Genomic DNA, 13,228 nt, shown 5'->3' on the forward strand with positions numbered 1-13,228 from the left:
CCAGACCCCTCTTAAACTCCTCAATGGATTTTGCCATCATCACATCCTCAGGCAGATAGTTCCACAGTCTCACTGCTCTTACAGTAAAGAACCCTCTTCTCTGTTGGTGATGGAACCTGAGTTCCTTTAGACGTAGCGGATGCCCTCTTGTTACCGTCGCAGTCCTGGGTATAAACAGATCATGGGAGAGATCATTGTATTGTCCCCTCATGTATTTATACATAGTTATTTGGTCGTCCCTTAGCCGTCTTTTCTCCAGGGTGAATAATTCCATGTGTTAGCCAGTGGAGCAAAATGTGATTGTTCTCAGTAAGAGAAACCAAGTAATCTTGTAGATATGATACCTTTTATTGGCTAAGAAAAACATGATGTTATAGTGAGCTTTCAAACTTACTTAGGGTTCTTCCTCAGGCTCAATGGAATAGATTCGAAGAAGTATATACCATGTTTCCCTGAAAATAAGACCTTGTGTTATATACATTTTTCCCCTAAAAAAGACACATGGTCTTATTTTCGGGAAAAGTTTTATCATACTTACCTAGCAAGCGCCATCCGGGTCCCTCCCGCTGGTCCTCCCAGTTCCGGCAGGCTTCCTTACAGTTCTCAGCGCCAACAGAAGATTGCATGCTGGTAACTGGGTTTGTAAACCCTGCCTCCAGCAAGCGATTGTTCTGATTGGTTCTCGAGCACCGCAGTTCAGCCAATCACAATAGCAACCATCCCATTAAAATCTGGGTAGGGCTTATTTTAGGGACAGGTCTTATTTTCGTGGAAACATGGTATATATGTCATAGAAGACTTTGGGAATACAAGTTTATAACCATCTTTGACATTCTCAAAACCGAAATCCACATTGGGAGTGGATTCATGCATCAGTGGCAATTATGAGAAATCTATAGCAGAGATAACACACAGGCCTGGTGACCCTTAACGCTAATTTAGAGACCATAAAACATCTACATCCTTATCAGTGGACTAATTAAGTATTTACTCCTTTATTCATCCTATTCTGGTTTTCTTTTAAGTGCAAATTGATCATATATATTTATGATTCTTTGGATCTATTCCACATTAAGCCTGAGGAAGAACCCTAAGTAGATTAGAAAGCTTCCTATAACATCGTGTATTTTTGTTAGCCATCAAAAGGTATCATATCCACAAGATTACTTTGTTTCTCTGACTGAGAGGAATCACATTTTATTGATAAAACAAACCTAAAGAAGATGCAGCCTCTATAACGGACTCCGCTAAATATAGGGTCAGTTATGGGGTAGAGCTATATTATAAATATATAAAGCATAGCTTTTAATAGGAGCCATATAATGTATCGATGAAATCAATCAAGCTGCCATGATACCACATGTCACCCCCTTAGTGAACAGTATCTGAGATGAGCCAAAAATCATTGCACATGTTACAAATGAAAAGAAAGAATGACCTGCTCTTACTGCATAGTAGATGGTCTCACGGTAAGCTATGTAGCACCGCACCTCAGTAATCGCCCCAAAACAAAAGCAAATGAATGTATACAAAAGTCAAGTTTGGGAGTTTACTTTGGTATATAAACCTTAGTCTTTGCATTTCGGCTAGAGTTTCCTAGGGTGATTTATCTAGGGTCAGACCTCGGACACGGTCACCCTTTTTCGGGCGGTTCCCCCGTATATTAGCCTTAGAGTTGTGCACGTGTGATAGAGCATTTGTTCTGTTTGTACATTTGGTCACATACTCCTAAGAATTTCAGCTCTAAAACTGACCTCTGCAGTCCTTTATGAATGGATTTGAATATTGGAACTGACATGATGACTACGGTGCTACATAGCTTACCATGAGACCATCTACATACGGTAAGAGCGATTCATTCGTTCCCTTGTGACATGTACAATGATTTCTAGTTATTTCCTCTCTTCAGATGCTGTAACATAGTATGGTAGGGTGAATGAAAACAAAGTCCATCTAGTTCAGCCATAGTCCTCTATGGATTTTGTCATCACCACGTCCTCAGGCAGAGAGTTCCACAGTCTCACTGCTCTTACAGTAAAGAACCCCCTTCTGTTGGTGATGAAACCTTCTTTCCTCTAACCGATGCCCTCTTGTTACCGTTGCAGTCCTGGGTATAAACAGATCCTGGGAGAGATCCTTGTATTGTCCCCTCATGTATTTATACATAGTTATTTGGTCGCACCGTAACCGTCTTTTTTAATAATCCCAGTTTTGATGCCTCTCTGGGTATTCCAGTCCTCTCATTCCGTTTATTCGTTTAGTTGCCCTTTCTTTATCCCCCTCAAGCACTGAAGCATCTTTCCTGAGCCCGGTGTCCAGAACTGTACGCAGTATTCCATGTACAATAATGTACATGTTTACAGGTTTGGTCTTTTCTGGTTTGTGATGCGATTCCATGGCAGTTGGATTGATCTAATTGGTACATTATGGATCCTTTATTTTAGCACATTCCTGTTAAAGGTTATATTTTCTACATTTGATAAAGCACCTCTACTGCCCCATAACAGTATTTGTGTATTATGGAACCAAAGTGCGACAATGTGCACAGGACCTATAGCTGCCTATACACATTAGGCAAGTGTTGGCCAAGCTTGCCAACATGTACTGTACCGGGTTTGGTAGACGCTAACATGACTGAATGTTTACACTGCTGCTTATGGAAAATACTCAATAACCACAACTGACTTTGAAACGTCTGATATATTTTCATTGAAGATTTCCATTGGGTTGAAATAATCATTTTGTTCCCGCAGTCACATTAATTATCAGTATGAGCTCGATTATTGATGTGTTTTATGATCAACATAAAGGGCGCCTACCAGAAGACATGTATAAAGCCCCTCTAGGGTAGACTTCCTATGCGGAGATACATCTTCTTGACGTTCCAGGCCCAAGCCATGAGGCTGCACTGCTGAGAGGTTCTAATAACATTCCCCCCCCCTTCTATTCGGTGCATTCTTGCCATGTACACCTGCATCTGCATCAATGTCCACATCAGGACAAAAATGTGTGAAATAGATTGTGGATGGTGAATCGTGGGTCTTGATGACAAAACCGCTCCAGAAAAAAAATCTGAAGGGGACAAATGATCAGAATCTCAGTAGTGCAGCCTCGGTGACAAACCGGCAGTGCCAGGGGCTAAACGCTCTATGGAGAACATCGGTTGTAGGAATCGGTGATGATCCGTTACACTCGTCACCAATAGAGATATAGAGTTTAACCAGCAGCACTCTATTATACCCAATAAGGGTTGGACCTCAAAGCAATGCAAAAGCCACAGCGAAAAGGAACCTGAACCTTTGTTCCCACAGTAGAATGACCCCTGTCCCAGGCCTCTCACTAGCAAAGCCAGACTCTTACTGCACCCTGAAACAGCTGTCTGTACATGGAGTCTGGCTTTGCTTTTAATTCCCAGTCATTGCTACAAGGCTTGTATAAAGAGTCTGAATTTATTCCTCCATAATAAGATGCGCAACGTTTCGACCGAAGCTGTGGTCTTTATCGAGTTGCTTCATCCTATTAATCGTGTTGATCTTCTTTTTCAGCCACCAACGTACCTTTGTCTTGGAAGTCATGGGAAGACACTGTGGGTATGTAACCTTAAGATTCCTACAAACATACAACAAACGTAATAACACATTGACTGTTGCACTCCTATCTTTTCTTACATCCAGGTATCTGGCACTCGTCAGTGCTTTAGCTTGTGGAGCGGACTGGGTATTTATTCCTGAAAGCCCTCCGGAAGAAGGATGGGAGGACATCATGTGCGGTAAACTCTCTGAGGTTAGTATTAATGATAAATAGTAAGAATCTTTATTTCTATAGCACCAACATATTCCACAGCGCTGTACAAATCAGAGCGGCCATCTACAGACAGAATCAGACAAAAGTAAAATAAAAATTTTTTTAATTATTGCAAAAAAAAAGAAAGTACATATTTTTAATGAAAATGAAGCAAAGTTGGTTAATTTTTCATTATAGCTGTTTTTGAAGATGCACATGCTCTATAACCTGCAGTTCTGCAATGTGATGATAGTGAAACATGCAGTAATGCATTTGGGCAACATGTACATGTGAGAGAATAGGGAAGTGATGAAACCTCTCGTACCGCTTAACATCAGGAGCCACATAAATGTTACCTTTATTTAGTTGCTACAAGTAAGTTTTATTTCTTTTAGAACCGTGCAAGAAAGAAAAGACTGAATATCATTATTGTCTCAGAAGGAGCCATCGATCGCCTCAACAAGCCAATCACTTCAGAGAAGATTAAAGACGTAAGTGTTAGCGTTTCTTGTTTGACTTCTCAGATATGGAATGTGCCAAGCTAAAAACTAAGCCAGCCATTCTGCCACTATGGTACTGGCCGGGATTCCTGTCTCACAATTCCCATGCTGCCTTGCATAGCCCTGCTACATCTAGCTGCAAAGCATCTGAATGCCCTCCCCGCATGTAGTAACTTTGAGTGTCCCCATCTCCCTGTTACTAGAGAAGCCACATGCCTAATGACAGGCAGTGGTCTATAAAAGGTGCTGGAAGGGAGACCCCTAGTTTTCTTAAGTTCCAAGACTACACCTTTAAAGTACAATATAAATATTCTAGTGAGTGCACGGCTGCCTCCTCCTCTCTGTAGTTACCAAGAGGGGTGCAAGGGACCCCATTCCTCTAAGTGTGTGCCAGAAATACCCCCCCCCCCCAATCTTTCAGACATTTAAGATGTATACTGCCAATTTTTCATACATTTCTTAGAGGGGAATACACCAAAGCTCTGTCCCGGGACTGAAGGAAGGGGGTATATTACCCGCAGTTTTTTTTCTTTTCTCTTCCGGACCTCCTACCTGCCAGCCCTGTGTCCTGTTTTCAGCCGGTCAAGACTGCTGAGATAATCTCCTGACTTCGTAATCCCCACAGTACATTGGTAGTCCTAGACTACCAATGCACTATACCTGCTCTGTGATTGGCAAGAACTGCTCACATGATCAGTACTGCCAAATTAGAGAGAGTGTGTATTAGATAGTTAGAAAATTGCAGTGGCCATCTTGGACATCCAAAACCAGGACCTGGAAGTGGTGGATTGGAGGGTGTGCAAGAGGAAAACAACTCCAGGTAATATGCTCCCTTCTGCTCTGGTCCAGGGGCAGACATTTGTCCCAAAAATGAAAACCCACTTTAAGGGCTCCTGTCAACGGGCGATAATTAATTGCGTTATCCGCGGCGATAATCCAGCCGTGGATTACGCAGTGAACGCTTTCTATAGCGTTGCTATGGAAAGTGCAGCCCCGATGTCCATGAGTGGAGAATCATAGCGATTCTTCCTTCGTGGGATTCAAATCGCGGTGAGCCTATCTGTCAAATAGGCTCAGCGCGGGGACCTGACAGCTCTCCCCCGTGACGGAATCACTAGCGATATTCCATCACGGCCGTGGACAGAGGGCCTAAGGGAGCCCGTTGTCTCAGAAAAGCACCATAAACTAAGGAATGGTGCTGTTTCAGTAGGAGCCGGGGATGTGTCTTTTATACTTACCAGCTCCTCCGTTCCCACAATGTCCAGCACTGGCGATTACACGCATTCTAAAAATCGCACTCCTTTCAGATTGCTGTGGGCGCATTTTCTCATAGATGTAGAATATGCACACACGGTGGTCTGAAAAGTCAGATCTTCACCCAGAAACACGGGGAACGGGAGAGCGGATGATTATAAAAAAAACAGCCCCCTCCAGAGGTGTAACTTGAAGCTTCTGGGCCCCAATGTGAAATCTGTCACAGGGCCCCCAACTATAATGCTTTATTTATAGTACTGCGCTCCCTATATGGAGAAGAGAGACCTTATGGGCCCCCTTAGGCTCCTAGGCCCGGGTGCATCCACATCCCCTGGCTCTCTCCATCACCTGGAACAGCACTATAGCATAGTTTATGGTGCGGTTCTGAGGTGGCAGATTCCCTTTAAGGCCTTATTCACACAGGCAATTACAATTGTGATCCTTGAAAAATGGACAATTTTTTTTTGTGCAATTTCACGCATTTTTCATACACTTTTGAAGTGCGAGTGTCATCCATCTTTTCCCCCACGTAATAACAAACAGAACACATCTCAATTGATCTCATTTTAACTCCTATTGAAGTTAATGGTTGTGTAAAAACAAAACAGAACACACCCGCATGCCAGCCATTGGCTTGAATTCTCGTCTGGACCAAGATAGGACAGCTGGGATTTTTGTGCTTAGACTCTCTGTAAACAAAAACGCTCATGTGAATAAAACCTTTGAAATCAATGCGTTCTGTTAACGTGAAGTTCTATCCAATTAAAAATAGGTATTCACACAGAAAAAAACGCCCCGTGTGAAAAAGCCCTCAGTTTTACTGCAGCCCTTGGAAAATGTAAAAAATCTAAAAATGTGTCTGTCAGATGAGAAAAGTTTGTACACCCCTTCCCTGAACCCTTGATCTACCTGTTTCCTACGCCATTCACCACCAATGGTCCAGAATGATTCGGTGCTCTACATATCGCACGGCCACATTTGGGTGAGGGGTTGTGAACCTTGTTGCTTTCGATAAGACTGGCTCTGACTCAGCAGACGGAGAATGCTATATTATCCAATTACAATGATGCGGGTGAAGTGTAGTTCAGAGGACGTCATCACTAGTCCCTCTAGTACCTTTATATGGATGGATTGATTACTAGACGCTTCGGTTTCTCGCAGTCCGTGTTCTGCGGCTCCGCCCGGGTGACTCAGACGTTCTGGAACAACATTAATAAAAGTTTTCATCTAGGAAACTGTACTTGTATCTCTGTCGAGGAAAATACCTGATACAGACTGTCATCAGCAAGTACCGGCTTATCACGTCACGCCATCTGCTGCCACCACCGAGGAGCATTATGTATAATCCTCGTCCCGTAATTAGAATTAGTGCGGTTTATCATTGTGCCGGTTATATTTATCAGGTAACCGCTCTGGGGAGCACAGCAGTGTGTATTCAGTACAGCACTTCATCTGGGATTGTCACCTATTCTCTATAGCTTTTGTAGCAAACTACACTGAATGGCTACTTTATTAGAGACCCCCCAGCTAGCAGCACGTTGGACTCCTTTGGCCATCAGAACAGCAGCAGTTCGCTGTGGCATATCACTAGGTGATGAAATCATTCTACAGGAATATTGGCCCCTGCGGACAGGAAGCTTCTTTTAGTTACAACAGAGGGTGGTGCTGACATGTTCAAAGCAGCTGTGCTCAGTGATACAATTTTTGCTCTCTTTCGCCCAGTGGAGTCTCACCTTTCTGTTTCTCTTAGACACAATGGCGCTGGAACTGGTCGTCTGCTGTTATAGCCCATTTATGCCGAGGAACAGCGAGTTGTGCATTCAGACACGTTAGTTGGAGCATCAGCGCTGTCTTCAACTGATCTTGATTGTGCACCTCCTGTTGGTCAAAGCGATTCCTGACATCCTCTTTTGACCCCTTTCGACAACAAGTTGTTTATGTCTACTGGATCCCCTTTTGCTAGATGTTTCTCCTCCATCAAACCACTCTTAATATACTCTCCACAGCGTTACACAAGAAAACCCCACAAGGGCGGCACTAACATCCCTGCCCCGGCTAGTCTAACACCAATGACCGGGCCTCGTTGGAATCACTCAGTTCGCTGGAATTTCATATGTGGATTAACCCTTTCCAATCCAATTTTGGATTCAAGGTTTCCTAAAAGGCATTCTCTTTTTGCTGTTACACAACAGTGCCATCTGCTGGCTATAAAGCCAGTGTGTGTGCGCCAGAGAGGCTTTGACAGTGGAGTGGCTGGTTATAGACGGTAAGAACACCCTATTGGACATCCTATTGGACATCATTCTGACTGAAGCTGTACAAGCTTCAGTCGGAATGTAGGAAGATGTCAGGCAGTGGATTGGAAAGGGTTAACGCTAGAGATGAGCGAGTATACTCGCTAAGGCACATTACTTGAGCGAGTAGTGCCTTAGCCGAGTATCTCCCCGCTCGTCTCTAAAGATTCGGGGGCCGGCGCAGGTGACAGGTGACAGGTGAGTTGCGGCGGGGAGAGGGAGCTCCGTTCCTCCCCGCTCTCCCCCGCCGCTCACTGCCCCCCAAATCTTTAGAGATGAGCGGGGAGATACTTGGCTAAGGCACTACCCGCTCGAGTAATGTGCCTTAGCGAGTATAATTGCCTTATCTCTAGTTAACACTAAAACAGATCCACGGAAAACTTATCTTATTTTGTGCTGCACTCCGGGGTCACATGGATAATTTCCATACAGGGAGGCTCTAAATATGAAAGGGCCGGGGGTCTCGCAGAGGGGCCATTCATTGTACACATATAGAATGTATTAGTAAAAGTGATGATCTAACTGCACACAACATCTTGTTTTTTCAGCTTGTAGTCTCCCGTCTTGGGTTTGACACCAGAGTAACTATTTTGGGTCACGTCCAGAGAGGTGGAACCCCTTCGGCTTTTGACAGAATTCTAGTGAGTTGTTTTTCCTTATTTTTTGACGATGTTCTCAGCACAAAAGGATGTTCACACTGAGTCCTACATTTGGCATATACCCAGGGAAGACTTTAGATGTATGCCTTAAACGTATCCATAGAGCTCCATTTACCGGGAGATAAAAAGGACTGTCCTTTTGGCCTCTATCAAGCTGGTATACCTTTCTTGTATGGTATGCACTGCCCTGCCCTATCCAGTGGGCCACCGCAGAACACGTATGTGCTGTCATGTTGACTGGATTATGGTCACATGCCCCCGCTGTCCACTCCATTGCAGTTGTGCCAACGTTACATACACAATCCCATGGTTGTTTGCAGCTTGGTGTATGGGTACATCACCAGCAGTTACGTCACTAGTGGTGGAGGTCCTTGTATCAAGTGAACTGCGCATGTGCCAGTGTAGCCTGAAGAAGATCGGCACGTAGACAGTTCATCCAAATGCAAGGACGGCCCACCGCTAGTGACATAGCTGTTAATGATATATCCATAAACAGAGTTGCAAAGAATCATGGGATTATGTATATAATGCCAGCGTAAGTTTAGTAGATATGACAGTGGGGCACATGACCATAGTATGGATCTGTGAAATAGAGCGTGTTTGTAGTAAGTCAATTACAGAGATCCTCAATGTAACACAATTAGAGAAATAAAGAATGGTTTGGGGTCTCGACAACCCCTTAATGCTAGTTAGGCCGGTTTCACATCTGCTTTGGAACAGATCCGGCTCAAAGTACCGGATGAAAAAGCATGCAGCGCTGCTTTTTCTGCCCAAAAGCGGGCACCAGAGCGGAAACTAAACGGACCGCATTATAGTCAGTGGGGTCTGTCCGGTTGTGAGTCGTTCGGCAGTGGGGATTCGCTTTATTTACTCCTCCGATGGAGCAGGGAAGCAGAACCCCGAGTGCAGATGTGAAAACCATTACAGCTTGCTATAGGGTGAGTTGTTACATGCTGCTATCATACAATCCTAGGTTTTGTTTATTCACTAGTTATTATGTATTCATTGTTTATTATGTAACAATTAGTTACAAAGTAGTCCTACTTCCAGGAACCGTTCTATGAAGTTGCTTGTTACTGCTTCTCCGTTATTCTGTTGCTGTGTGTTCTTTAACTCATTTAAAGGGCTTGTCCAAGCAGTGACATTTTTAGCATGAGCCCAGTGACTTCTTGTAAGATAATAAACCAGACTATACCGACTTGTTTCGCCACTTCCGCTCACTTCACTGAGTTTTCTGACAAAGCTGTCTAAGCACACGGAAGCTTTAATCATTCACTGGCCTCAGCGGTACCAATGTTGAGGCCAGGGATTGGCCACGGTGGAGTTACCCAGAACTGAGCGGAGATCGAGGGAATTAGAATGGCAGGTATCATACTGCCAGAGGTTACGACATGGTCTGGTTGATTAGTTTACTAGTCACTGGGCTTATGGTAAAATATTCACTCCCTGGACAACCCCTTTAAGAACTCATTGTGACAGTATTCATAAATGCAACCTGATATGTGACAAATACAGTTGTATAGCTTTATTAAAGTAAGCATGTGCATACAATATTCAAGGGTCATCATTAGTTTTTTTAAAGGGTCACTCTGGCAAAAACACATTTTTCTATGCCTGCCCCCCTGCCCTGATTACCTGTCACACTCTCGAGGTCTCCTCTCTGTACTGCAGCCACTTTCATGCAGTGCAGCCTGCTGTCTGATGCTTAGTAGGCAGCATCTTGATGGTGAGAGTTTTTGATTTCACTTTCACATGTATCCCGTGATGCTTAAGCACTGCATTAGCTGAGGTTAAACCATTTCTGCTTGCTGGAGGAGCAGAATAATTATTTTTTGCTATATTCGCCATAAGTATACAGTCATGAGGATGAGCTGTGATCTCCTCTATTATAAATGAGTGACAGGAGGTGTGCGATCACATTACCATCTGAGAAAACAGAAGCTGGGAGTCTCAGATAGAAAGGTATTACTAACCAAAGTAACACTAGTCCAATTATATATACTGGGGGGTGGGCGGGGGGTTTAAATATATAATGAATTAAAAATAAATCACCGGAGTAACCCTTTAGAAAGGATTGGTCAGCACTCCTAGCTACTCTGGAGCATCTTTTTCTTAGAACTTGGCCATTCCTATGTTATTCTTCCTGGAAATATATGGATAAATTGCCGTTCCTCTTGTCAGTGGGACATGCGCCTACTCAGTCCGATGCTGTTCCTTCAGGCAAACAGTGTCAACCTGTGTAGGGACGCACCTTAATGAAAAGGGGAATGACAACACCCAGTTGCAGTTTTTTCATCTCTTTCCAGGAGGAATAACAGAGGAATGACACAATGCAAATGTTATTCTACAGGGAATGCAAGTATTTACTAACATGGATATTCCAGGTCCTCGTGTGTATATATAAAGCTGACACATATTCTCCTGTGTACAGGCCAGCAGGATGGGGGTGGAGTGCGTCTTGGCCTTGCTTGAAGCCACTCCAGAGACGCCTGCCTGCGTGGTATCGTTATGTGGAAACCAAGCCGTGCGCTTACCTCTCATGGAGTGTGTGCAGATGGTGAGTGCCTGAGCCATGCTAATACCGGGTATTATCTAAAGCTATAGGAGACAATCACTGTGTTGAGTTTCAGGACTTGGCAGAGCTTCTGTGCCAGGACAGTCTCTGCTGTAAATACTTGTGTGCCAGGGGGTAGCCTGAACTTTTTGGAGCAGCCAGATAACAGTCAGTGATGTGAAATCTCATCATCTAGTGTGATAGAGACGTAAACTTCTACTGATATACAGTAGTTATCTAGTGCCAGGGAAATGGTGAACCACTGACAAACCCAGGAATTGGTTATGGCCCATTTACACATAACGGTTGTTGCGCAAAATTCATTCACGCAAACAAAAATGCGCTATAATCGTTGCGTCTAAATATAAAGCCATCGCGCACTATTCGTTTACTTTTTCGATTGTCGCTCAGTTTCAACCAGCATAAAAATCATCACTGGTTCGCTCACTTCTTGCTTCGTCTAAACACTCCCCGCTCATAGAATGTGGAGCACTGAGGGAGAATTGAGCAACTCTCAGCGATGATCTGCTTGTCTAAACGTTCTGCACAAGCACGAACAATTAGCGGTGACGTTACCCGCTCGTGTGCTCGTTTAGCCGACAGCCGTCCCATGTAAATGGGGTACTGCCCTAAAAGAAGTTGTCCGGTTGTAACTATTGATGGCCTACATAAGTAATCAATACTATTTTGTTGGGGGTCCATTTTCTAGCTCCTGAAGATCAGCTGCTCACTGGGCCAATGCAGTTGTGTGCTGAACTGAATTCTGCAGGAAGCAGACGGCTCCGTTCTTACTGTGGTGGCCAGGCTTGGTATTACAGGCCAAGTTACTATTAAAATCAATGGGAGCTTTGCCTGCAATACCAAGCCTGGCCACTACAGTAAAGGTCCTTTTATACAAAAAGATAATCTTTCAAATGGTCATTAATACTTTATCATCTTCATTTGCATGTAAAAGGACCTCCATGAGTTGTTTGCACAGCTAGGCATGTATTTAAACACAAGCTAGGCTCAGCAAACAGCTGTGGGCACATTCCATTGTTCTCCTCGCGGCTGGCGGCACATTCCATTGTTTTTCACGGCTAGTGTAAACATGCTGCAGGGAGAACATCTTGCAGTCTATGAAAGATGAGCAAAATGCATTCAAATGGAATGTATCTGCTCAGTCTTTCACTGGCTGAACGATGGATTTTATGTGAAGTAAAATCCATCACTCAAATGAAAAGTGCACGATGCCCGCGTTTACATGTAACGATTATCGCTCATTTCCGGCCCTCATTTTGAGCGATAATCGTTACGTGTAAAAGGGGCTTAAGAGTAGAGCTGTCGTACTGCAGAAATCAGCTCAGTGCACAATCATGCTGTTCTGGAAAATAGCTGATAGGCAGGGGGTCCCAGTCAGTGGACCACCCACCAATCTACTATTGATAACTTATCTAAGCCATCAGTCGTTTACACCTATGCATCCTATTTAAAGGGAATGCATCATCTATATATTTTTAGTAATTAAAACCAGATAGTGAGATGTTTTCAATTTTTGGAATCTGCTTTTAGTTGCTGATTGTAGATTTTTCACTCGATTGTCTGTACATGACTATGAGGGGCGGCCGTCTTGCCTGAGCTGCAATTAAAAGCATTTAGAAATCTGCTTTACAGCAGCCTCCTAGGCCATTCACACAATGGTGAGGATGGGACCCCTTCTGGAAAGACAGGACTGTTTATGACTCAGTTTAACCTTTTCCAATGCAGTATTAGACCTCATCCAACATTCAAATTTCCCTGCATAGCTGCCATGTTGGGCGAGGTCCGACACATGTTTCTAATACTATGCAGGACAGCACACCGATGTTGGAGGCTGTTCTGAAGTGTATGTTACAGTATACAGGACAGCGCTCCGACATCGGAGAGCTGTCCTGCATACTGTTAGAAACATGTGCCATACACCTTGTATGCAGTTATAGGATGCCTTTGTATGGCACTGTGATAGATTGATTGATTGAATGAATGAATTAGGGAAATTAGTAATGAATAGAGTCTTATTATATTATATCAATATACATATATTTACAGGATTATTACAAATCATCTTCCTGATGTGAAACACCCATAACTCATGTTTATTTTTGAAAAAATTGCTAATAAAATCATGATGACAGTTCAGTAATTCCAAGGAATCTGTAATGCGCA

General features: G+C 43.6%; 1 protein-coding gene across 3 annotated transcripts in view; it reads left to right on the forward strand.

The window, feature by feature from the left end:
• Positions 1 to 13,228, forward strand: part of PFKP (phosphofructokinase, platelet) — a 92,159-nt gene that overhangs the window by 43,834 nt on the left and 35,097 nt on the right. For all 3 annotated transcript variants that reach the window (XM_066584561.1, XM_066584560.1, XM_066584559.1), the window contains exons 6-10: positions 3,546 to 3,590; positions 3,675 to 3,783; positions 4,179 to 4,274; positions 8,380 to 8,472; positions 10,922 to 11,047. In XM_066584561.1, coding sequence (XP_066440658.1) covers positions 3,546 to 3,590; positions 3,675 to 3,783; positions 4,179 to 4,274; positions 8,380 to 8,472; positions 10,922 to 11,047 — 469 coding nt within the window. The remainder of the gene's footprint in view (positions 1 to 3,545; positions 3,591 to 3,674; positions 3,784 to 4,178; positions 4,275 to 8,379; positions 8,473 to 10,921; positions 11,048 to 13,228) is intronic.

Source organism: Eleutherodactylus coqui, chromosome 12 (genome assembly GCF_035609145.1).
Source record: "Eleutherodactylus coqui strain aEleCoq1 chromosome 12, aEleCoq1.hap1, whole genome shotgun sequence".
Lineage (NCBI taxonomy): Eukaryota > Metazoa > Chordata > Amphibia > Anura > Eleutherodactylidae > Eleutherodactylus > Eleutherodactylus coqui.